The 25,226-nt window shown below is 36.9% G+C and overlaps 1 protein-coding gene across 2 annotated transcripts in view; it reads right to left on the reverse strand.

The window, feature by feature from the left end:
• sncaip.S (synuclein alpha interacting protein S homeolog) overlaps positions 1–25,226 on the reverse strand; it is a 149,375-nt gene that overhangs the window by 46,669 nt on the left and 77,480 nt on the right. For both annotated transcript variants that reach the window (XM_018244288.2, XM_018244289.2), the window contains exons 3-4: positions 20,073–20,177; positions 5,772–5,844 (exon numbers count right to left, since the gene is read on the reverse strand). In XM_018244288.2, the coding sequence (XP_018099777.1) occupies positions 5,772–5,844; positions 20,073–20,129 (130 nt within the window). In that variant the 5' untranslated portion in view covers positions 20,130–20,177. The remainder of the gene's footprint in view (positions 1–5,771; positions 5,845–20,072; positions 20,178–25,226) is intronic.

Below are 25,226 nucleotides of genomic sequence, written 5' to 3' on the forward strand. Positions count from 1 at the left end.
CTGCAAACCCAAGATTTGATTCATAAGGAGAGAGCCAACACTACAAACTTCTTCCCTTCCAAAGCAAGCAGGCATGGAGGCATGTGCTGTGCTTTCACTAACTTGCACCCTCTGTGGATAATATTCCCAAACACTGAGTTATAATATCCATATATAAAGTATATTTTTATAAACTTAAAGTGGACATTTCACCTACACATAACAATCTGTATAATAAAAGTCATTTTCAAATTAAACATGAAATCAAACTTTGGCTGCCTTCCTCTATGCCTTAGGCATAGAGGCGGGGCAGACAATTACTTTCACTTTCCATTCAGCACTTCCTAAATGTCACTGCTTTACCCACATGCCCCCTTCCCTCCTCACACTCTATAATTGTGTATTGCAATGTGGATGGGCATTAGCCCCCCCCCCCATTCGGGCACATACACAAGATTTTAGGGTGATACACAACTTATCTTAATAACATTGTCCACAAAATGGCTCCTGCCTGCTTGCTGTGATTATGTAATTTCAAGACTGAAGGAAACAAGATTGAAATAATAAATGTAGTGTAAGTAAGTTTTCTTTTGCTCAACTAACATGATATAAAATAATTTGGAATTATTTCTTAGGGGGACAGGTCCCCTTTAATTCTAAACACAAACTGCCACATGCACCACATAAGCGATCTGAAGTCCGAGTTTGGTTGAAATATCGTTCCGGTGGAAGTTACCTACAATGGAAAACTTTTGGACCTATTGCTCACGTTATCTCAGGACAAAGAGAGCATTGTGAAGATTTATTTATGCCTCGCGTAAGATTTTAGGTTGAAGGGCTACACTTTTATGTTGGTTTTATTTACATGTGAAATTTTTTCCAAGTGATACAGGGAAATGGATACCATATGCTCCCCAGCTGCTCTGCTCTGACAGGAACCATTAAAGGCAGTGCATGGAAATGAATTCTGTCTAAGCCTTATGAAAACACTTCTTTCTGCACGAGGGTCTGGCAAGCAGGAAGACTCGGCTGCACATTCAGCTTCTTGTCAGTTTCACAGACATGGCTCCGCTGTTTTGGCTTCTAACCTGAAAATGAACCTTGGTGCTCTTGTGTATATGTGCTACTGTTTATTTAATATTTTGTTTGTTTAGAAGAAAGAAATCGGACCTACTGAAAATGGGTAAAGATGTCTTCAGTCTAATGAGTGCAGGAACCTGATATGCTTCCCAAACCTTATTTCATCCACAGAGCTGTCAACCCCTCAATTTTTGGATTTTCGAGTTATCAGATTTTCCTCTCTGTCCCCTGGTCTCCCTTCACTCTTATGTATTCCCCTGATTACTGCAGATTTACAATGATTTGCAGAACATTTCAGTGACATCAGCAAAAGAAAGTGTGCATGTACAATGCAGTTTTTGGGGGTTTTCGAGAGAGGTTTTGCGCATGTATATGATGTAACATCCGCTGACATCACAAACATGAAAAATATTTGGCCAGCACGTAGCAACTCCCCTGGCCCCAATGTTCTGGTCGTTGACAGCTCTACATGCATTCTATCTAGTCTCACATCTGGTACATGGAAGCTACACAAGATACTGTAGCTTGATTACTACAGTATATGTGAGAATAGGGGCTTATACTGTGTTTATTATACTGTAGGGGGTTGTTAGCATTTAAATTACTTTTGAGTATGATGTAGAGAGTGATAGTCTGAGACAATTTACAATTGGTCTTCATTTTTTATTTTCTGTGGTTTTTTAATTACTTAGTTTTTGTTCATCCAGTTTGGAATTTCTGGTTGCTAGGGTTCAATATGCCCCAGCAACTAGGCAGCGAAGAGACTGGAATATGAAAGAGGCTGAAAAGAAACATAAGTAACAATAATAAATTGGTAGCCTTTCAGAGCAATCATTTTTGATCGCTCGGGTCAGTGAAAAGATGGAAAGAATCAGAAAAAGAAAGGAAATAATTAGAAAAGTGTAACAAATAAAAAACAAAAACAAAGACTAATCGAATAAGTGCGAATAATCGGCCATTCTATAACATACTAAAAGTGAACTACTCCTTTAAAGGGGTTGCTCGCTTTTAAATTAACTTTTATTATGATGCAAAGAGTAATATTCTGAGACAATTTGCATTTGGTCTTCATTATTTATTTTATGAGTAATTTAGCTCTGTGCTTCAGCTTGGAATTACAACAGCTATCTGGTTGCTACGGTCCAAATATCCATTCTATAACATACTAAAAAATAAATTGAAGGCGAACCACCCTTTTAAATGGGCCCTGCAGCTAAACCATTCAAGGTGCATATCTATGCAGTTCATGAGCCTTATGGCTCTGTAATGGTTCTACTATGTTTAAAACCTATAGGTCTATTTACTGATCTATTTACCAATAAAAGGATGGCTTTTAAACAAGAACATTTTTTTATTAATCACACCCATTTAGTATTTATGAAGCAGCCACAGTGGTTTGGATTAATATATGATATACTGCAGTGCCTCCAAACCACAAATATCCCCCATGGTTTTACTCTTGCCAGATTCTAGTCTTAGCCAAAGTTAAAAATAATATATAAGGGTGGTGGTTTGCAGACTTTTTGGTTAATAATGCTCATGACTGGAAGCAGGCTTTGCATATTGGAAAATGATGCCAAGGCAATAAATGACCTCATCACATTTGGTCAATGCCATTTTAAAAAAAGTGCTGAATTAGATTCATGGATACGTGAATATGTGGGTAACCAATTCAGCTGCCCCATATGCAAAATAAATCCTTTACTAAAAGCGAAAAAGTGTTAAATCATTTACTCAACTAATATATATTGGCAGCACAAAAAGATGAAACAATATATGAGTACTCAGCTCCACATATATTTCAGCTTCAGCCATCTTTGAGAGAGTTTAACATGCTATATGCTTAGAACAGTTTCAAGCAATATTTGGCCTTTCTTCAAAACTCTTTGAGAGGTTAAAGAGATGGAAACCATGTACACTCAATGCCAGAATTTCTGTTAAATGGTAAAGAAAGGCACTGAAGACTAGAGAATTTATAGAATGTGTTTGACAATTGAGTCTGGCACTTGGTGACCAGCTTACATGAAATTTGAAGTGTGTATAGGGGTGTTTGTGTGGGTGCTCATGCGCAATAGCTTGAAAAACCTTAATTGAAGAAGAAGTCGGCTATTTTGTCCTACTGTGCATGCGTCTGCCTCGGGAAATCGGAACAAAGAAAAAAATGGAAGCTAAGAGCAATCAGCTTCCATGGTGCTCGCTGGAAGAAGCCGTGGGCCAGTGCTCCTATCAAGAGAAAACAGCACCGGTCCGAGGTGTGAAAGTATATATAATCACTTGGGCGTGACTAACTTTTGACACCCCTAATTAAATATGCCTTTCCTTCTCCTTTAAGATCATAATATCCGTAGGCACTGAGACATCCAAAAGACTTTTAAAGGTATTAATAGAATCTGTCATCACAACATCACCCAGCAGGGCTCAACTTCACTGCCCTCATGTTTTGCTCATAAAATACAGAATCGACAATTCAATCACTATAAGGCAGCTAGTGGCTGCTAAGGGAGGAAGGCCACTGCTGCTCTATGCTGCCCCTGGACACATGTCAATGCTTGGAAAAGTAAGTGCCAGGTGTAGAGAGCGACATGTGAAAGTGTGCTAATGTGTTTTATGCTGCTTTGCTCACGGAATCTTTATATGTGAACAATAAATGGACTTTGCCCTATTCAAGATCTGTCTGTTCGTATGATCCTGCTCACTATATATATATATATATATATATATATATATATATATATATATATATTTGCAATTACATGTAATTCCACAGCTTGCCAAATTGTACTTGTATCATGGGTGAGGCAGGGGATTTGTGGTTAGATATATCATATACTGGGGGGGGGGGGGGGGGGTTCAGTACAGTCTTGGACAATATGTCACCTGAATTGATGCCCCATCCATTGTTGAACCAAGTGCTGCAGAGCTAACTCCAGTCAGAACATTCAGAACATTCTCAATATCCTGTGCTGGAAGCTGCTAAGTGGTCACAAATAAACCAAAAACAAAAAATGTACTGCCACGTCATACAAAAGACAGTTCTCTGGCTCTGCGGTGGCCATCAGCATGTACCAATGGAAGAAGTCACACAATGTCTGTGTATACAGAGAAGATCTCTCCTACAGGACTGTCAAGTAGAGGCTTTGAATGATAGGATTGTTTGTTTAGTGGCTCAGTTGATAAAATAAGAATTAGTATCTGTCTCAGCCCAAATATTTGGGAAAGATAATGGGCTGTTTGTTTGTAGTACTGATATACAGTACATTTTTATTACAAAAGTAAACATCTCTCGGCAGTACAATGCTTGCAAAGAACAGTTTTATATGACTTTTTATGGTCTTTTTTAAAATGCTTTCAAATGTAATATTTTTAGCACCAGCAGACTAAAGAATAGGCAGAAAAATTAAAGGTTATTGTAGTTTGTGCATTGATAAGGAGCCAAACTGATGCAGTAAAAAGAGATGTAGGCAAGTCAAGTAAATGTATATCTATCCCACCTAATGTTTTTATGAATGTAGAGTTATAATTGAAACCTACCTAAAATGTCCCAATGTCCCAAAAGCTAAAATGCATAGGATGCCCTCCAAATCCCACCTTCTTCTGTATAATACTCTTAGTTCAACATTCCTTAGCACTAAACCATTTTGTTTTAATTTCTGTATTTCTATGTTATGGACATGCGACCAAAAATACCTACATAGATATTATCCTGCCAGGTGCATTTAACTGTAGACATAAGGAAATGTTTACAACTAAATCGTATTCATCTCTCCCTCACTTTTTAAGGTTGGGGTACCAGAGGCCTAATGAAACTAGGCAATGTCAGATTCCTACAATTCTTAAATTTTTTTATATATATATATATATATATATATATATATATATATATATATATATATATATATATATGTGCCATTATTCTGAAATAAGTCTATAGGACAATTACACACGTTTACATTATCCTATGTATGAACTACAGAAGTGATTTAATTAATTAAAGTACAGAGCTGGCTTCCTCTGATTCATAGGTAAGAATTATATGAGCAAGTAAAGTCTTTATGCACATTGGAAACTCTACTACTGCCTTACATAACAATGCTTCTACTCAAACATATAGGAAAACGACTACCTATAATGGTCATGCAAGATGGAGATTGCCTGGAAGTTTGGCCTATTTAGTGTGCCATAGCCATAAAGGAAAAATAACAGATTGCATCTGAATGAAAGAAAAGTATCCAGATGTGATAAAACAAAGTTATAAAGTATAGGAAGTCATGACTAATAAACTGCTGTATACAGAATACATAAACCGCTATATTTTTGTCCCGTGCTCCTTTAAACTGAATCAGGACCTCACACCAAGCCATCATGTTTATATTTGATAGCAATAATATTTTCAGATAAGATGAAGCCTGTTTTTGTCTTATTGTAAGGAGGAAAATAAAATAAAAAAGAAACGTCTTTTGAACTAACAGCATTAATTCACTAAATTACAGCCATAGCTTAAGGCAACAGATAAGATGAATCCTTGTGTTTATGTTCTCTCATGTATATATCTTTAAGTCATTATTTTAAACAACTGACCTACGTTTCGATAAAATACTAATTTCTGACAAACTGTTGCTTTTCACTGCTGCCCTCAGGGCAATACCAGAAAATGATCTCAAATCGAGGTGGAAGTGGAATGCTAGAATATACACACATGGAAACACTTATACCTGATCTGTCATCGTTCTGGGGATCACATCTTCTGCACAGCTCTGGAATTGTTTTCAGGGATGTTATGGAATACTAGAAAAAGAAAAAAAAAATGTTATTGCTGTTCTTCCAGTGGCTCATCAATGCTTAGTTACATACAAAGGCATTAGAATTAGGCAATGAATTGGCACACTAAATGAACAAGCTGGTTCCTTTCTGAACAACTGTAAATAACTAAATGGGCAAAGTAGTTACAGTCACACAGTTGGATGAGATGTTACTAATCTATAGTAGCTTACCAGATAAATGGCCAGTGAATTCTAACTACTAACTTGCTTTATACAGTAGGTTTACCAAAACAGGATAAACATATGCATCAAGGCATTTATTTTGGATTCGACCGAACCCCTGAATCCTTTGCGAAAGATTCTGCTGAATACCGAATCCGAACCCTAATTTGCATATGCAAATTAGGGGTGGGAAAGGGGAAAACATTTTTTACTTCCTTGTTTTGTGACAAAAAGTCACGCGGTTTCCCTCCCCACCACTAAGTTACATATGCAAATTAGGATTCGGATTCTGTTCGGCCAGGCAGAAGGATTCGGCCGAATCCTGCTGAAAAAGGCCGAATCCTGGCCGAATCCCGAACCGGTTCCTGGATTCAGTGCATCCCTAGCATTTACCCAAGTGCAACTAAAGCAATTGTTCCAGGCAACTGAATAAATCATTTATTTGAATACATTCACCTTCTTTGCAGGATTATCTCAAAAACCTATAGCTGGTGTTTTATGCGTTGGGTGATAAACAGGCACATTTCTCAAGGGTTGACTTTGGAATTCATGTGAGTTTTTTTGAACTCCCCTAAACTCCCATAAAGTCTAAATTTATTAATAACATTGAATTTTTTGAACATTGAACAAATTTAAACTTCCCAAAAACTCGAATCAAATTCGATTCAAATTATAAAAACTCGTTTTGAATTTAAAAAACTCGATTCAAATGTTTTTCCTCTGAAAAGGAAGGCTACAAACACCACCAAATTGATCCCTGGACCTCTACCACTGACTTATACAGTAATTTGGCAGGTTTTAGGTGGCGAATTGTCATATTTGAGTTCTTAAAGGGCCAGAGTATGATAAATCTCCAAATTTTAATTAAAACTTGAATTGAGTTTGGATAATTCACAAATTCAAAAATTCACATTTTCACTTCAACCCTTAATAAATCTGCCCCTTAATGTACATCTACTGGAAAGCATGACACTAAAGGGGATGTAAACACATGAATGGCATTTAACCAGTGAGAAATATTGTAAAGTTGACTATACATGGTAAGACCTGCATGTCTGGCAAGGTCCCCAAATGAGCAGATCCTTATCCAATTTGGCCACCAACATGATGCACCAAATCAACCTTTTGCCCCAGGGCCAAGGATCAGATCAATATGAGGGCCTAAAGACACCTGTCTGCGAGGACCAAATTAACGTGCTGAAACAGCCCTTGCCCGACGGTATATTCAGCCAAATATTCAGGAAAGGACCCTCAAAGGTGATGGTACTGTAGCTTCAGGGTTGCCACAGCAGCCTGCTTCAGTTGATGCACTGGACATGCACGTATTGCTATGCATACGGCGATGATATGTATTTATGTATATATGTTTATTTTTTTTGCATAGCGCTCCTTGAGGGCAAAGCACTCTACAGCAAAACAATAAATTAGTAGTAACAAACAAGGGGTCATTGAAATAAAAAGTAACAATAAGTGCATTATTAGAAATACAGTTCACATAAATATAAAATATAATTACAATACAGATTAAGTGCTCAGTGTCAAGGAAACAAGAGGCTAGAGGACCCTACCCCGGGCTTACAGTCTAAATGGGAGGGTAACATACAGACAATTCAGAGGGGTATTAAAGTGCTGTAGGTTACAGTTTGTTACACTGTTATATAAGTGCCAGTTCCCAGTATATGCTTTCTATATATATATATATATATATATATATATATATATATATATATATATATATATATATTTATATATATATTTATATATATATATATATATTTATATATATATATATATTTATATATATATATATAGAGAGAGAGAGAGAGAGAGAGAGAGAGAGAGAGAGAGAGAGAGAGAGAGAGAGAGAGAGAGAGAGAGAGAGAGAGAGAGAGAGAGAGAGAGAGAGTGAGTAAAGGGCCACCTGACCAAATACTGGACTGTAATGTGGGTTTGAAAAGCCCAAAACCAATGCATTATTTATTTTGATATAAAATAAATCACCAATTCGGCAAGTTTTCTACAGGCCTTGGAGACCCCTGTTTATGTCCACTATGTATGTAGCTGTGGTGGAATGAAAGACAGGACTTAGTAAGAATAACAGACTAAGCGGCTCTGACAGCCTCTAGGACAATATTAGCCAGCCTCCCATTGACATAGAGAAGATAACAGGCCAAGCCTGAGACTTGCAACTATGCAAATCATTAAAGGATAAGTCAACACCAAAATAAAAACATTTCCTAATAAAAGAAAACATAATTCTAAGCAACTTTCCAATATACATTTATTAAAAATGGTCAGTGCTTTTAAAGTTTTTTTGTAAAAACAATTTCTATTGAAAGCAGCATAGGCTTAATCTCTGGTTTTTACTTTTTAAACAATGTTCCCCAGCTGCCCTGTCTTACATTGTATCAACAGTCTCTACCATCAGGAAGCAGAGAATAGAAAGGATCTAAAAACACTGCTTTCAATAGCAATACATATATACACATTTCTTAAAAACCATAGAAAATGTGTAATGGATGTACAGTATATTGCAAAGTTGCTGGGAATCATGTGTTATTTTATTAGAAACATTTTGATGATTTCTTCAGCTCTAAGTGCAAAGAAATGATTTGAGGCATAAAATAAAAAAAATGAAGTAATAGTGTTGCAATCACGCATGTCACGGCCACAATTTTTCACTCTCCTCAGCACATATAATAAACATGTAGGGCTTATTATGGATTCAGTCTCAAATTCCTTTGGGACCTCAGGGTTTCTTAATCAGGCACCGAAAAGTTTTCCTTTCATACGTCATTTCAAACAAGGCAGAAAAATAATGTGAAAAATAAAAGGGAAACAATGTGAGAAATGTGGAGAAATTATAGCAGGCTGCCTCTGCAATAGGAAATAAGGCAGTGGAGCTGAATAAAAAGAACCACAGCATTAACCACAATAAAGATGTGCTATTTATACTTTGGTTCCTTGCACTAGCGTAGGGTGACATTTTTATGTTCTCTATTCTATTATTGTTCTTGTTATTATTGTTTGCTATCCAGTCTTTGAATGTTAAAAATAAGACTACAGCTGCATGATTTAAAGCCTCCATCCAATGACTTGTCCCTAAATGTATTTTGCTCTTTTACAACCCAGCCTGGAAGCCAGTTGACATGAATTTGCATGGTGTGTCACCCTAAATATATTTTAACCATATCAACACAACTAATACAGTACATAGTCCATATAAAGATATGGATGGATTGTTTTGTGTAATAACTTACCCCGGAAGGGGTGGTGGGGTTCGGCTGGGACGCCCGCCGCACTCCAAGTGGGGACGCCTGCAAGGATCTTCTGCCCCTAGGGAGCGCGCAGAGTCTGTCTGCGTCTTAAAGGCGCAGGCGCACTGACGTGTGACGTCAGCGCGCAATGGCGCAAATTTTAAATGTATTTAAAGGGACAGTTTCACTTTGATCATTGCCTGTGATAGGACTTGTTATCCTGGTGCCTTTGAGCCTTTGTGCATCTGTTCCTGTTTGTTATTGATCTCCTGTTGTGACCTTGCCTGTTTTTGACCATCCTGATATCCGTACTCCAACCCAGCCTGTATTTTGACGACTCCTTCTGCCTTATCCTATTCTGATTGACTACCCGGTTTGACCCTTTGCCTTCCTGACGATCCTAGTTATCTGCCTGCGTCGACCCTGCCTGCCTGACTACGATTCTGCCTTATCCTGTTGTACCGCGACCTTCGGCCTAACTGACTTTAACAACTGTCGTGCCCCTTTGCTTGCCAGAACTCCTCGCCTTGCTCCTCTCGAAAAATCCAGGTGGCATCTGAGTACGCTCAGGGCTCCTCCCGAAGCCAAAGGCGGTCACACTACTAGTGAAGCCGAGCCGAGACCAGAGAGCTTGGCACTAGTTCTGGTTTAGGGTGCCGACCGTGACATTTTGCCTGTTGCTTGCATGTTGCACAGTCTTAAGTCCATGGAGGCAATCTGGTCCAAATTATTGCACCGGTATAGGATCTGTTATCTGGAAACCCATTATCCCGAAAGTTTCAAATTACGGGAAGGTCATCCTCTATAAACTCCTTTATAATCAAATAATTCTTGTAAGACTAAGATATAATTAATCCTTACTAAAGTTATATACATTTTGTAATCATTTTCAAAACAAAAATAAAAAACAATTAAAGGAGAGAGAAAAAAAAAGAAAAAGAATTGGAAAAAAGAAAAGCAGGGATTAAGAAAAAAAAGGCAAGGGATCTTTTTTGGGGAAATCTCTGTTTTAATTACTTCTTTATTAGTTAAATTGATTGCTTTATTTTCCAGTCCTGCCATAGTTGGTAAAGTATTTTTGGTTTAGCTTGTGAATGTATATTTTCCAGCACTAATTTCTCATATGATAGATTGGAGTCCATCAAAGCGCTTAATTCATCCAAATTTGGTACTTGTGGGGATTTCTATTTCTAGATATAAGAAGTCTAGCTGCAGTGAGTACATGAAATGCTAATTTTTTTAAAATTTTGTGGATACTCCTGAAGTCCAAGTTTGAGCAAGGCTAAAGCTGGTGTGGGCTGAATTAAAATACCTGTAGTTTGTTGAAGTTTTCCAGATACTTCTTCCCAGAATGGAGTTATTCCCCACCAAATATGAAGTAATGTTCCTTCTGCTTTGTTACATCAACAGCACTTTATAGATTCCGACGGGAACATACGATGTAATATTTGGGGTACATAGTACCATCTGTACAGAATTTTTCTTTGGTTCTCAATTTGATTTGTGCACTTTGAATTTGGAATGCTGCCTTGGCTGCGTTGATCCAGTCCGATAGCAGGTAAGTTATCTGAAGATCTTTTTCCCATTTTAAAATGTGGATCGGTTTTTCCTGGATGAGATGATCCGATAAAATCCTGTATATGCATGATATGTTTTTCTTTTGCCCTGGGGCCCCAGGTTTCAAGCTCTCTGATTAACAGGTCCCATGCCTGTGGTTTATATTTATAAATAATTGGGTATATTTTTTTAATACATGTATGTATGCATTACTCATCTAGAATGCTTGGGAATTGAAGTTCTGCCGGATAAGGGCCCATAATAATGATTTAGTTTGCACTTAGTCATGCTTTGCAGTTCATTTTTTGAAAGCATGACATATGCACTATTTTTTATGCTGTATACCTAGAGTTGCCCCCTTTTCTGAGGCCGGAAAACGGGCAGGGGGGTGGATGACATTGGAGACGGGTGGGGTCGGTGATGTTGGGGGTGGGGAGGGTAACATGGTGATCAGCTGATCGCCATGTCTTTATTTTCAATGTCCTGTCTGGTTTCTTAATTTGGAAATCCGGACAGGAAAATTTCACCCGGACAGCCCTTCCAAATACCTGCTGACCAGGTGAAATGGCCATACAGATGGCAACCCTATGTAGACCTGTCCCCTGTCTACAGTCCCCTTCAGCTCTTCTAGAGGATTTCCCAGTTCTTCTAGTGTCCAGTACTAAGAATTACACCCTTTTAAATGAAAGTATTACACTATCTAATGGGGAATCATTGGTTCTGACAAGTCATGAAAATTCACGCTTTATAAGATGCTTCTGTATTTAAAGGGGAACCTTCACCCAAAAAAATATCCTAAATCCTATTTTATCATCTTAGTCAAGCAAAATGAGCTTTTATTACACTGTATAAATTATTTTAATCTTGTTTCCATCAGTCTGGGAATTCATAATTAAAGCAAGCAGGCAGGAGCCATTTTGTGGAATAGGAAGCCTGATATCCATGACATCCATCTCCATGCACTGGCTACACAATTAAATGGTTAAGAGAACTGGGGGAATGTGTGGATTGCAGTGACATCTAGGAAGTGCTGAATGGAAAGTGAAAGTAATTGCCTAGGGCATAGAGGAGGGGCAGGCAATATTTGATTGACAGCTGAGATTTTTAAATTATGAATGCTTTAATTAAAGATTTGGATTTCATGTTTCATTTGAAAAGGACTTTTATTATACAGCTTTTTATGTCTGGGTGACAGGTCCACTTTAATAAATGGGTTTCCGCTAAAGTGTGTATGCTGTGGAAATGTGCATGCCTTTCTAGAGGAATGAGGATAATGAAGTGTGTTATTAATGAAATACAGAGTGGGACGATCTTGGGAAGTCATCTGATTAAAATTAAATTTAAATGTGCAACAGCTGTAGCAAATTAGTTGCATAGAAAACACAAAAAAAACAATATTGGAATACTGGACTAGTTGGAATAGAGATCACAGTTTTTGTGTTAAGGAACAATCTGTACAAGCAATTAATTTCACAAGCTGTTGGTTAAAGGGAAACTAAGGCCTCTCATTTTTTTCTGTTGAATGTACAGTATGGGGCAGATTTATCAAGGGTCAAATTTTGATTTTGAAAAATTTAGAAATACGACTTCAAAAAGATCAATCAAGTTTTTTTCTGGCTGAATAGGTCAGTTTTTGAACGAATAGGTCAGTTTTCGTTCGAATTTGAATCGTACGAATTGAAGAATAGCAAATTCGAATCATATGATTTGAAGTTTTTCCCAAAATAAAACTTTGATTTCTCAAAGTCCACCAATTGACTCCAAGTAGGTTCTAGGAGGTCCCCCAGAGGCTAAAACAGCAATTCGGCAGGTTTTAGATGGTGAATGGTCGAATTTTTAGAGAGACAGTACATAAAATAAATTTTGAAATAATAATTTCTGGGTTTTTTTCAAATTCTAATCAAATTTGGACTATTGCCTAATTGAAGTACACAAAAACTAGCTTGAAATTCTAATTTTTTAATTCTAATTTTCACTTCGACCTTTGATAAATCTGCCCCTTAGTGTGTGACAAAGATAATGCACAAGTATCAAGGTACTGAATGCATTATAGAAAGCCCCCTTACTTGCCCCATATTTTAAAGCTGTCTCAATGATTTATGTCGGGAAAAAAAGTGTTGTAAAATAAACTACATATTCAGAAAGTTGTATATTTTTCTTTATGTGTGATTGTATCACAATCCTGGAAATCAATCATTCTTTGATTTGGTATTTATATAAGTATTTTCTTTAATGCTGTTTTGAACACTGAGATTTACAAACTATTTTACAGATTTTGACACCGGCGATTTTGACACCAGTGATAATTCGTCTGTTAATTGTCGCCGGCGTCAAAATTGTCACCGGTGCTGGCAAATGTTTGCAGCAAATTTGAGAATTTATTCATCAGCACCAAAACGTGCAAATTTGCTGCAAATTCATCACTATTTCTGACTCCTGTGAATACTTCAGTTCGTTCCAGATGATGTAGAATAAGTGAGTCCTAAATGATTAGGTTGGCTTCTTGTGATTAATATTGTGGTGCAGTTTTGCTTTCAAGATGTTTCAGTAGTAATTGGAGCTACTTCTTGAAGGACCTGCATTTTATCAGGGAGGCACAGGTTTTTGTGCCCCATTATGATGTGCAAATACATGCACTTACTTCAAAATGACCCCTATAAACCTCTGTGTTAGCAAAGGTCTTTTTTAGTTCTTATGCTCCTACCTATGTGTTTTCGCCAGCCATAAGTAAGCTGAAATAGCTGAAACAGTGTTATCAGCTTCAGATATACTTAAAGGGCATGTAAAGTCTAAAAAAGTATAAGGCTAGAAATGCTGTATTTTGTATACTAAATATAAACATGAACTTACTGCACCACAAGCCTAATCAAACAAATAATTTATGCTTTCAAAGTTGGCTACAGGGGGTCACCATCTTATAACTTTGTTAAACATCTTTGCAAGACTAAGACTAAGTGCACATGCTCAGTGTGGTCTGGGCTGCTTAGGGATCGTCATAAACAAAGCTGCTTGAGTTCTGCATGGCTGGTAAGTAAGGCGGGGGCTCCCCCTGCTGTTCATAAGTATGATTGTTTCCCTGCTCAGCAGTTAGGGACCGTCTGACAATTCCTATCCACAGCAGTAAATGAAGGGAGAATTTCACTGCATACAGTCAGGTTTCTTATAAAAACGGTACACATTTTTTAATTAAAGTATATTGGAGATAGGTTTCTTTTTCATTAAAGAAAGTAAAAAATGGGATTTTATTTTCTTGGCTTTACATGCCCTTTAAGAGTTTTTTTTAGCTCACATGAATTTGATTATATTTGAAATTTAAATATTCGATTAGTTATTAATAAAATAGAAGATGTAAAACTCAAACTAATTTTACCGACTCGAAAACTTGAATCAAATTCAATTTGAATTTAAAAAAATCGATTTGAGTTTTTTTCTCCGAAAAAAACTTAAATGTCAGGAAGGCTACAAACATCAAATTCATCCCTGAGACTCTTCCATTGACTTATACAGTAATTCACAGGTTTTAGATGGCGAATAGTCAAATTTGAGTTTTGATAAATCTCAAAATTCAATTTCAAATTAAATCTCAAATCGAATTTGGATAATTCACAATTCGAATTTGAGAGTTTTGACCAAAAAAAGAAAAGACTTTGAAAATTCGAATTTTTAATTTGACCCTTACTAAATCTGCCCCTACTGTAAGTGTTTTTTTTTACTGATTGGTCTCATTTCAACAAATGTTGTTATAAAAAGCTCTTATACTACCCAAACAAAACAATTAAAAAAAATTCCTAGATGAACATGGTGCCTTACAAAGCTTCTCCTGTTCTAAGACTGTGCAGATGCAAGTTCAGGTGTACTAACTGCATGTAAAACTAAGCTTCAATGCAAACACAGTGTAATCAAAATGTATGTATGCATTTCTACCCCAACTCGTGGCAAGGGCTAAATCAGAACATCCCAGATCTTTTTTTCATGAAACCCATTTATTGTCTAGGTCCCTTTACTCCAAACATGCTTAAAATATCAGTTACTCTACTATAGTAATCAAAGGTTGAAGTTGCACGTAATCAGCTACTGTTGGATATAAAGAATGTATGTGTTGTTGTTCCCAGAATGCTCCATTGCTGATATCTACAAACTGAAGGTTGGGAAATACACACAAGAGCAGATTGTATTTAAACTTTTATTGGGCAACCCCATAGCTTGGTTTGTGGTCCTCTATCGACTATCCCGACAGGTTTGAACCCCAAAAAGCAGGCAAAACCATTCCACAATAGCATTTTTAAGTACACCTTTTTCAGGTATCCTGCAGTACTTTGACTTCTTTTTTCCTAAACTTAAACTTCACTTAAAAATATTGCTTTTTCCTTCCTTACCGAAAACTATTTTGACTATGCATGGCTTCCCAATGACCTACAAATGTAATCATTCCAAAGGCAGGAAAAAAAATAACAAACAGGCCATGAAATTCTGATCAAGACTGTAAGGCATATTTTTCAGGTTCAATTAGGGAGCGTCAGGAGTTTGCAGAGAGAACTTCTCCTATTACTAACAAGTCTGCCAGAAGCAAATGATCAAATTATATCATAGCCCCTAACCAATTGTGTGTTCACATTGCATGTTGTAACTATGTAGTTTGTGACCATATTCCCAGAATGTAAACCCCCAGTTTCCCACGTATGATCAGTTGGCTGCCTTCAACCAAAATGGGCTTTGCCCACTGCTTTGGGATATCTTACATCATTATAAACAAAGGAAATCCAAGACAACTTACATGGATCAAATTAGGTATGTGACGGATAATTTTTCTTATAAACAGGAACAACTAAGATGCTTGAGATACTAAATATAAAAAATAAAAACGTTATTATTGAGATATATTATTAATTTATGTTTTGCTTGGCATTTACCCAGTTGTCCCTACCCTAGGCCCACCTGTTGCCTCTCCTGCATGTGCAATACAGTCTTTTTGCATCTGCCAATCACATACATTTTACCTCCCCCAACCAGCAACACTGGAGAAAGTATATGGCTGGGGATCTTTTTTATATGGGTACTTAAGGTCTGCCACCTAAAGCAGCCCCTTGCTATGGACCATTGGGTGCCTGAACTAGTCAACTAGTCAACAACTAGTCAACAAATGGTGCCAAAATCAGATCCTGCAAACTAGATATATACAAGTTGACAGTTCTGCAGAGGACAAGGTTCACCCTTCTATTGACAGCCTGTGGCTTAATTGTTTATGTTTTCTGTATAACCCCAGGCAGATCTAGCACTTACACATAGGGGCAGATTTATCAAGGGTCGAAGTGAATTTGAGGGAATTTTCGAAGTAAAAATTCGAAAATTCAAAATTCGAAGTAATTTTTTGGATACTTTGACCATTGAATAGGATACTACGACTTCAATTTGAAGTAAAATCGTTGGAATATTGGACCATTCGATAATCAAAGTACTGACTCTTTAAAAAAAATTTGACTTTAATACTTCTCCAAATTAAACCTGCCAAAGTGCTATGTTAGCCTATGGGGACCTTCTAGACTAGAGCATTTTTCTAAGTTTTTGGAAGTCTAAATAAAATTGTTAGATTGATCGCTGAAATTGGAATCGTTTTACTTCGACTGCAGGATACCCAAATTCGATGAAAAAAACTTCGACTTTGATATTCAAAGTATTTCAGTTCGATGGTCGAATTTCGAAGTATTTTTAACTTTGAAATTCGACGCTTGATAAATCTGCCCCATACTGTCTAACATTTCCCCTAATGGAACACCTGCATGAAAAATCTTACGAAAATTCAGTATCCATCATATACAACTGAAGTGGGGTCCTCTCTCTCTCTCTCTCTCTTTTTCTCTCTCTCTCTCTCTCTCTCTCTCTCTCCCCCTATATAATTTAGGTATTACATTTAGAGCTCTACATATAAATAGCTCAATATAAATATATGCATACATACAAATACACATATAGAATGTATACTGGCCCTTTAGGCCATGCCAAAGCATTTCATTGTAAGGGAACTAAAGTTATTTTTATGCATTTTGAAGTGTATGCAACGGTGCATTGTGGATTTTTTCTGTGTCCCTGTTATAATATAATAAACTTAAGTAGACAATATTGTGTGTGCTCCAACCACCTTATTTAACCTTGTAGGTTGAGCACAAAGCAGTTAGGAAACCCATGTTAGGGGTTTGCATAGACATACACGAAAAAAATTGAAAAACAGGAAAAAAATACCTCTGCGGCATCTAATGTTGCCTAATAAATTCAAGTTTTAACTTTTTGCAACAAGGAGGAGCTGCAGCGGTATTTTTTTTTTTTTTTTTTTATAAAATAAACTTCAAATTGCTTATCTTATGCTTTATTAGGCATGGATTCAAGCCAAACAAACAAGTACTGAATAACCAAAAAAAAAATCTAAAATTTTAATTATCACAGATTATTGAATGTTTCATATATCTTTGAGCAGCAGCTTGTTCCTAGGGCTGAAATGGTTAACATCTCCTGGATGTATAGTCACTTTGCCAGGAGCAGTCTCCACACTTTCAGCAATCTAGCCTTTAATGGGTCCAAGTTTGCTATTATAAGTGGAGAAAACAGAAAGCGAGAATTACGTGAGAAGGTTATGGTGCTAATAACTCTTTTACCAAGTCTCAGTTTCTCCGGCTGCTGCTGCTGCACAGTATTACAGATCTCTGCACTGCCATTATATCAGCGGCAAACAAAACCTTCGCCTGGAAACAATAGCAACACTGTTGTTTAAAAGGAAGTCCTAGAAACTGATGTGTCAATTGGAGGAAAAAGGAAACATTAAACACTCTGGAAAGTCCTTTCCTGCAAAAATACATTCACGGGAGTGACTAAGAATTTAGTCATTTCACCACAGAAAATAAGAAAACCTAAATGAAAGGAGAACTATAATCTTTAAATAACCAAGGCTTCCCACTCCCTGAGAAATACACCACACAGGAACCCCAATAAAGCCCATTTTGCTTGTACCTTTATACAATTGGTGCAGGGGTGTACTTACTGTATATATATATATAGGCACCCTAGGGCAACTTTTGAGGGGTGGCCATGGATGCCTAAATAAGTGAATACATTTTTTTAATATCTTTTTATTGAAGTTTTCTCTTTTTTCACGATACAGTTATGTACAATTGTTTCAGTCATCAAAAACATACAAAAGTCAAATGGTATATTTATGTCAAGGAGAAAACAAATACTGTACAGCTATTATATTTTCATTTTTGTGCATGTCAAACATAATTATCTTACTTCGAACTAAACTTGTTTGCCCACCTTGTGTCTGATGTTCTCTGTTTATTTATACACCATTAGTCAACTAAAGAACATTTTATAACTAATAATCATTATTCTGAATCAGATATTGCGGAAATGGCCACATTTTCCTTAAATCAACAACCCTAATATGTATAAGTGGGGTAATCCTTTATCAAGACTCCACCATTATCAATATCATGTTCTCTATTAATGTATCACTTTGTGTAGTGGTTATCGGCTCCCGTCACTGTAAAACATGGCAGGGTGGAAGTGATGTATCATGTGGGCCAGAAGTGACATCACATGTGATATCATGTAGTTATGTTGGGGGTGCTGTAAGGTCCTAAATACAGCCCTACAGTGGTGGCTGCCATCTTAGGCTACTTGACATCCTATTTTCCAGCAATCACTGAGCAGCACTAATGCATGTACCAGAAATCTGAGAAAAGGAGGTAGCCAGAGATCGAAGCTGTCAACCCCAATGCACTACTCTTTATTATCAGGTCCCAGCAAACAGGCAAGTACTGGGGGTCATGTGTGGTGCCATTCAGGAGAGGCAAGGGGGCCTCTGCAGGAAGCCTGAGTTATATTAATGGTTTGATTTTATTTGAAAAAAAGGCTTTGATTTAAAAGATTTTTTTGATACAGGATAGCATTTGTAAAGGTGGCCATGCCACGACACTGAGTAGATGCAGTCCTCACCCACTGCGAATTTCTGGCCATGTAACTGTGGCAAAGGAATCCGAGGATGGCTCATATAAAGGTAGATCAGCCATCGACTTGGTCTGAAGGGGCCAACTTTGCAGCTTAAATCTTTCCAGGTGTCGCCAGCTTATTGTGATTTTAAAGAAAGCACCATACACAGTGTTTATGGCCACTAATTAGTTAGATACAGCAACATGGTAGCACCTAGTGCGCAAATGCAAAGACACTGAAAAGATTATATGCTACTATATGCTACTAGCAAAGCAAAGGAACGTAGTAAAGTATTTTATTTCCAAAACTCCTTGATACATATTAATCTGTAGAATTATTAATATACAGCACTAATATACAGCACATTATATCAAAGGGGGTGCATACCTCCCATACATTTTGGAAATAGTAAGAGGGACAAAAAGTTTTACCGCACAACCCCATTTTTGTGGCCACACCTAAGTACCATGTTAATTTTACAAAATTTGGCAGGTTATGAAAGTTTAAACACATATCTGTGTTTTTTACGTGTTATTACAGTTTTGCTAATGAAGGTGAATTGCCATTTAAGTTGCAAGTCAGTTTCCCCAAGAGACCTGCTTATCTTAAATTGTTACAAAAGTATCTAAGTATCTATTCTGAGATCTGCCAAAAGCCAATTAAGTTAGAAACTTTGTATCTTTTACTGGCTGTTCAGTGCAGGAGATCAAAGAGAAAGTCAATATATTTCAGTAACAAACCAGGGACTGTGGGTTGAGATGTCAAAATCGTGACTGTCCCGTGAAAAACAGGACAGTTAGGAGGTATGGGTGTGTAAACCCAAAAAAAAATTTGCCAAATAAAAAAAATGATAGTCTAACTGTACATTATACATTGATTACAAATGTTAAATGAATTATTTGTAGACATAATTGTACTCCATTCTGTCTCTTGAAACAATGTAACAGAAATCAGCCATGCATGCTTCTTCATAGGTCTATGAATTAGCTGGCTTCTGCTACATTGTTTCAGGAGTCAAAAGCAGCAATGCGGAAATTATAAACAGTCAGACATATGCCACTCACCAGCAAATGAAAATAGCTTTAAAACCACCAACAGTGTGCGTTTAATGTATATTGAAAGTTGTTTAAAGTCAATTAGGCACACATTTATTTTGGGTCTTACATGCCCTTTAAAGGTATTTAGTACTAAACACCATTGTAACAAGAAGAATAAAAGTAATGCAATGTATACTTACAGATATGTCATCGCTAAAATCTATTTCATCCAAGTCGAGATATTCAGGAGCTTCCATTATTCTTCAATGACCATTTTTAGTTGGTAGCTGAAGAGTTACACAGGCCTGATGGAGAGAGCAGGGAATGGTTAGTAAGCAATCCACTGTAAGTTAAGTAGCCTAGAGCATTTGCTCTGCATGTAATGGGAACGGCATGTGTTACCTCTTGCTGAGACTTCGAATTGTGCAAAGGAGGGGCAAATGGTTTGTTATAAAGCCCAGTTTCTCCTCAAGTTATTAGGAAGTGATTACAGTGATAATTAATTGACCGTTAAATGGCACGTTTATTCTTAACCAAGATAAAGATGTACAGCGTAGCCTCTTGCTTTAACCTCATACTAAATCTCATGAATTACATTTTCATGGGTTCTGTTTGCTGTAGAACAATAATGATTGCTACACACAGGACTATTAGCATATCCTGCAGGAGTGGCAGCATTAGCCAACGTTATTCTTCATAGACCAGTAATTGATTATTTGTTTTGGAGTACTGGATCAGGGCACAAATATTTGCCCATATTACTATATAACTCCCTAAATTCCTTTTATTTTTTGGAGTTTAATACACATTTGTCTACATCAAAGCACACAAATGAAAAATTTTTGACAGATTATTATGGCTCGCAGAATTAGAAAAAAGTGTTCCAAAACATGAAAATGATTCCGAAACCAATCAGGATGCAGGGACTGAGCTTTCAGTAGTCACTGCTTTCCCTCTATGCCATTTGCCAGTATTCTGAGTGGCAGAGAAGGGGCTGCTGGTGTCCAAGAACTGACAAGATTGCCATACCGGCTCTGGGTCAAAATACAACTCTGGTCAGAATGAAGGCACAGAGATAATCTTGGCTTATATCTACCAGGCAGCTGTTATCTTGTATTGGGAGCTGTTATCTGGTTACCTTCCCATTGCTCTGTTGTTAGGCTGCTGCTGGGGAAAGTAAGGGGGTGATATCACTTCAACTTTCAGTACAGCAGTAAAGAGTGACTGAAGTTTATCAGAGCACAAGTCAAATGACAGGGGGCAGCTGGGAAACTGACAACATGTCCCATGTCATATTTCAAAATTAAATATAAAAAAAATAAGTTTGCTCTTTTGAGAAATGGATTTCAGTGCAGAATTCTGCCGGAGCAGCACTATTAACTGATTCATTTTGAAAGAAACATGAATCCCTTTAATGAAATGAAAGCTTTAGGGCACAAGGTAGCCACTAACTCAACAATAGTTGATCAGACACTACAAAAGAAATCTCCACTAGTTAATGGCTTTTGCATGTGCTGTAACGTTTTCCATATGTGCACAGTATCTGGAGCTATCAAGACATTACTTCACCAAGATAATCTGTCTCGTAATTTAATGTGTGTCAGATATCTCATTCTGTCTTTACAAGAGAAAATTAGCATGCCTGTGTGAGTGTGAACCCACAATCCTACTTATACATACAATGTATTCTTCCCTATTTGAATAGGTTTCTTCTAGGTGTTCTGGTTCCTTCCAACACAGAGGCTAGACAAGTCTGAGGAATTTGATCCTATAGTGTACATGTGACTGCAAGCTTCTCTAGGGCAGGGACTGGAGACTGAGCATTATTTATAAAGCATTGACTAATATATCAGCACATTAAAAATAGAAAGTATGAGGTGGGTGGAATAGGCAAGCAGGGTGCAGGGCATGTTCAAACATGACCTGAAAAAAACACACAAAAAATGTAGATAGTGAGGAGCTGACTTTACTGCAACTAAATAATGTTGCTCAAAAGCTCTAGAGTGCACTGCACTCACTATTTATCATCTACTGTGGGTCTTATTGGTGCAAATCTAAAGGGATGTTGGCTGCTTTTAATTGGAACACATCACTATGTCTTTAAAAATTTAATGTAAAATAATTTCACTTTTCAAAGTACCCCTACCTCCTATGAAGAGTGATCATTTCTTTGCCATAAAAAAGAACGGTCAGTGATGTGTGCATGTGCAGTGAGTCATTTCTGATGTCACAACAGACCACACCCTGAATCCATTAGGTCATGTCCCCTTTCCCTAACTCAGTCATCAGCAGGTTGACATTTCTTGGTTTTAGTTGACAAATTTTCATTGAAATGTTTTAGCTTTTTTTATTGACAAGTCTCCTTAAATTCGAGTTCAAAATTTGGAATTTTGCTGTGAATTTCTTTGATTGTGGCAATACCTCACTATAAATTTTCTCATCAGACTGCTAATCAAACTTTCAGAAACCATTCTCTTTGAAGGTCTGGGTTTTAGGTCCCAAGGGTTGTCGATTGACTTTCAAAGAAGCCAAAAGCTTAGTTATAAGCAGAGAAACATTCTAATATCTCATTATCAACTCCAGAAAGGAAAGAATGAAAGTCGACTGTTTATATAAATTAATTTTTTGGACTTAGATCCCCATTAATTAAATTACTGATTACAGGAATGGCAGCTAAAGCACCAGGGTATTACTCTAACCTTGGCTAAATAAATATTTAATAACATTGGTTATTTAATAAAAGAAACTGTTTCATTAATAAATTGAATTCAGTTCCCTGGCCTCAAGTAAAACATGGCATTGCAAGCTTCATCATCTGTGTCATGGAATGTAATAATTCAATGGCTTGAAACATGGCTTAGGGCCGTTACAAATGTTCAAAATAAAGTTCAATATGTTGTCTTTTTAAATGCAATGCCCCATGCGCAGAGGTTTTTGACATACTTGGCCTTCAAATAATCTGTATATGAATAGTTTTAATTCCTCATCTGTAAACATCTATATTTACAAACCTTGCACTTTTTAATATGAATATAATTAAGAATAATAAGATACTGGAATAGTAAAGGACTGGAGATGTCTGAGCAGGGAACATAAGCCTCTTCTAACAATGAAATTTAGGGGCAAATTTAAAGAATCAAGATCATGTTTTTTCAGCAAATATCTCTAAAGGTAAAATTCCACAAACACTTTTCATCAGATTTTGTGTGTCAGATTATATCTGATCCTCCATGCAACGCCACATCAAGCACCAACACAAGATTTTGTAGCATGCTACAAAATCTGATCCATCTAGGCTAGAATGTATAGTCGGCTCAGATAAAGTCGGATGAAGTCTTCTTCATATGTTTACATCCGACAGTCAATATATTTCAATGAGAAAGAAATGTCTTTCCGACACCATCCATTTTTATTTTGTCGGATGAAGACGCAGCATGCAGCATTCACATCCAACAATTATGTTGTGCCAGATGGAATATTTTACATGTAGTTTATGCATCAGATTTTTCTGTCATTCCCATTATATTTTTACCCACGCGACACCATCCCACTTGTCGGATGCGTTTTGTCAATCTGACACCGTCCTACAAAAGCGCTTGTGGAGTTTAGCTCTAAAAGTGAATGGGAGGTGTATTTTCAACATTCAAGCTATTTTCATAAATACCTATGCTTGTGGTTGAATTTAATTGTGATTTTTTTCATTTCCTGCCAGTGTTGAAACAAAATGCAATAAAAAAACTGAATTGTCCTTCCCTTATTTTGAAAACAGTATTAACTTAACAATAAACTTCTCTTTTAAAAACAAAAATCCAAGCAATGGCAGTTAACATGGAGTTAACTAACTCTCACTATGAGACTTGGTGAAATAGCCTTGCACAGTGTAAGTGATAATGCAAGTTCCCATTACAGCCTAACAGAAGACCTTGGGGTTCCATACAGGGTTTGCAATTCATTTCCTTCTGCTGCTTGATTCTCAGCTTGATCTGTCTTTTGCAACATTAGGAATTCCTAATATACCAAGGCTTCTAATCCTGTCTGAAAGTCCAGTATGAATTATTCTTTGAAATCCACAAGGGGATAGCTAATATCAGTGAGTGACCCCACCAACCCTCTTGAAAATGCCTACAACAGCCATTTAGCAGCAGGGAATAAGTCAGGACTGCCAAACTATTGCAATAAATGAAGGTTAGTTTTCCTCCTGCTGTTTCTCAGTAGGCTGTTCACAAAACAGATTAATGTTCATCATTCTTCCAAAATTCTGCCTTTTTTTAAGGCTCATGCTGACTTCATTTTAGCGGTTAAACGTTGACATAAAAAAATTCAGTGCTTTTGCGTTCTCCAATAAGGCTGCTAACCGTATACAGGGTCAGACTAGGACCCACAAAGAAACCTTACACTAATAGTTCTCATACAATACTGGAGGTGGGTGGGAGGCCCTGCAGTGAATGGGGTACTATCAGCTAAGTGACACCTTGGCCAAATGGGCCTCAAAGGAGGCCTTGAACCAAAATTTCAAAAAAGCACTGACTTAGATCATGGACCTTAGATTGTGTATTATTATAGCAAATGCGAGACATTGGGTTTCTGCATCACTAAAATTATCAAGCATATACAGCATAGGCTAAAATATTTTTAATTACATTACATATTGCAAATATAACAGGAATCAAGAAATTGAACATCACATTATTGGCCCGTACAAACTAGAAAGTGAATGCAGTATAGAGCTTTACATGTTGTTTATATGTCCAACTTCTGTTGCAATGTGTCATTTCAAACCAGTTGTTGTTTGTAAGGGTCACTGGGCACTAGTGCCAATAATGAACATCAATTAAATTGAGGGACAATAAGGTCTATTGCAAATCATAAATACCACAGTCTACACATTGGTTTCATTGGAGTAATCAGAGGTGCAGTTAATAAAAAAGTTACCTATCAGTGTTCCTCATTGCAGCTGAAGATTACATCATTTAGCTCTCGAAGGATGAATTTGTTATTGATAAAGCCAATTGCTGTCCAGCAAGGGATCTAAATTCAGCTTAGCATTCATTTTTTGTACAAGATATTGGATCAGATTCAATTAAATGAGAAAAGCGTATCTCATGGTTTATTTCACGAGAACTCAACAGAAGTCTATAGAGAAATCTGGAACTGAATTAGGAGATACATGGTTCTCATGGACTTAAATCTGGCCCATTGTATCCAATTAAATAAAAAATGTATGTTCCTGTGCATTGTATAAGATGATGGACATTGTGATAAAACATCTCTTGTGCTTGGATATGTTGGTATAGGTATTGCATGGTATTTCTATTTTTATATTAAAATATAGAGCAAGCTGTACCTTCTACTGT

This window comes from Xenopus laevis, chromosome 1S (assembly GCF_017654675.1).
Source record: "Xenopus laevis strain J_2021 chromosome 1S, Xenopus_laevis_v10.1, whole genome shotgun sequence".
NCBI classification, from domain to species: domain Eukaryota; kingdom Metazoa; phylum Chordata; class Amphibia; order Anura; family Pipidae; genus Xenopus; species Xenopus laevis.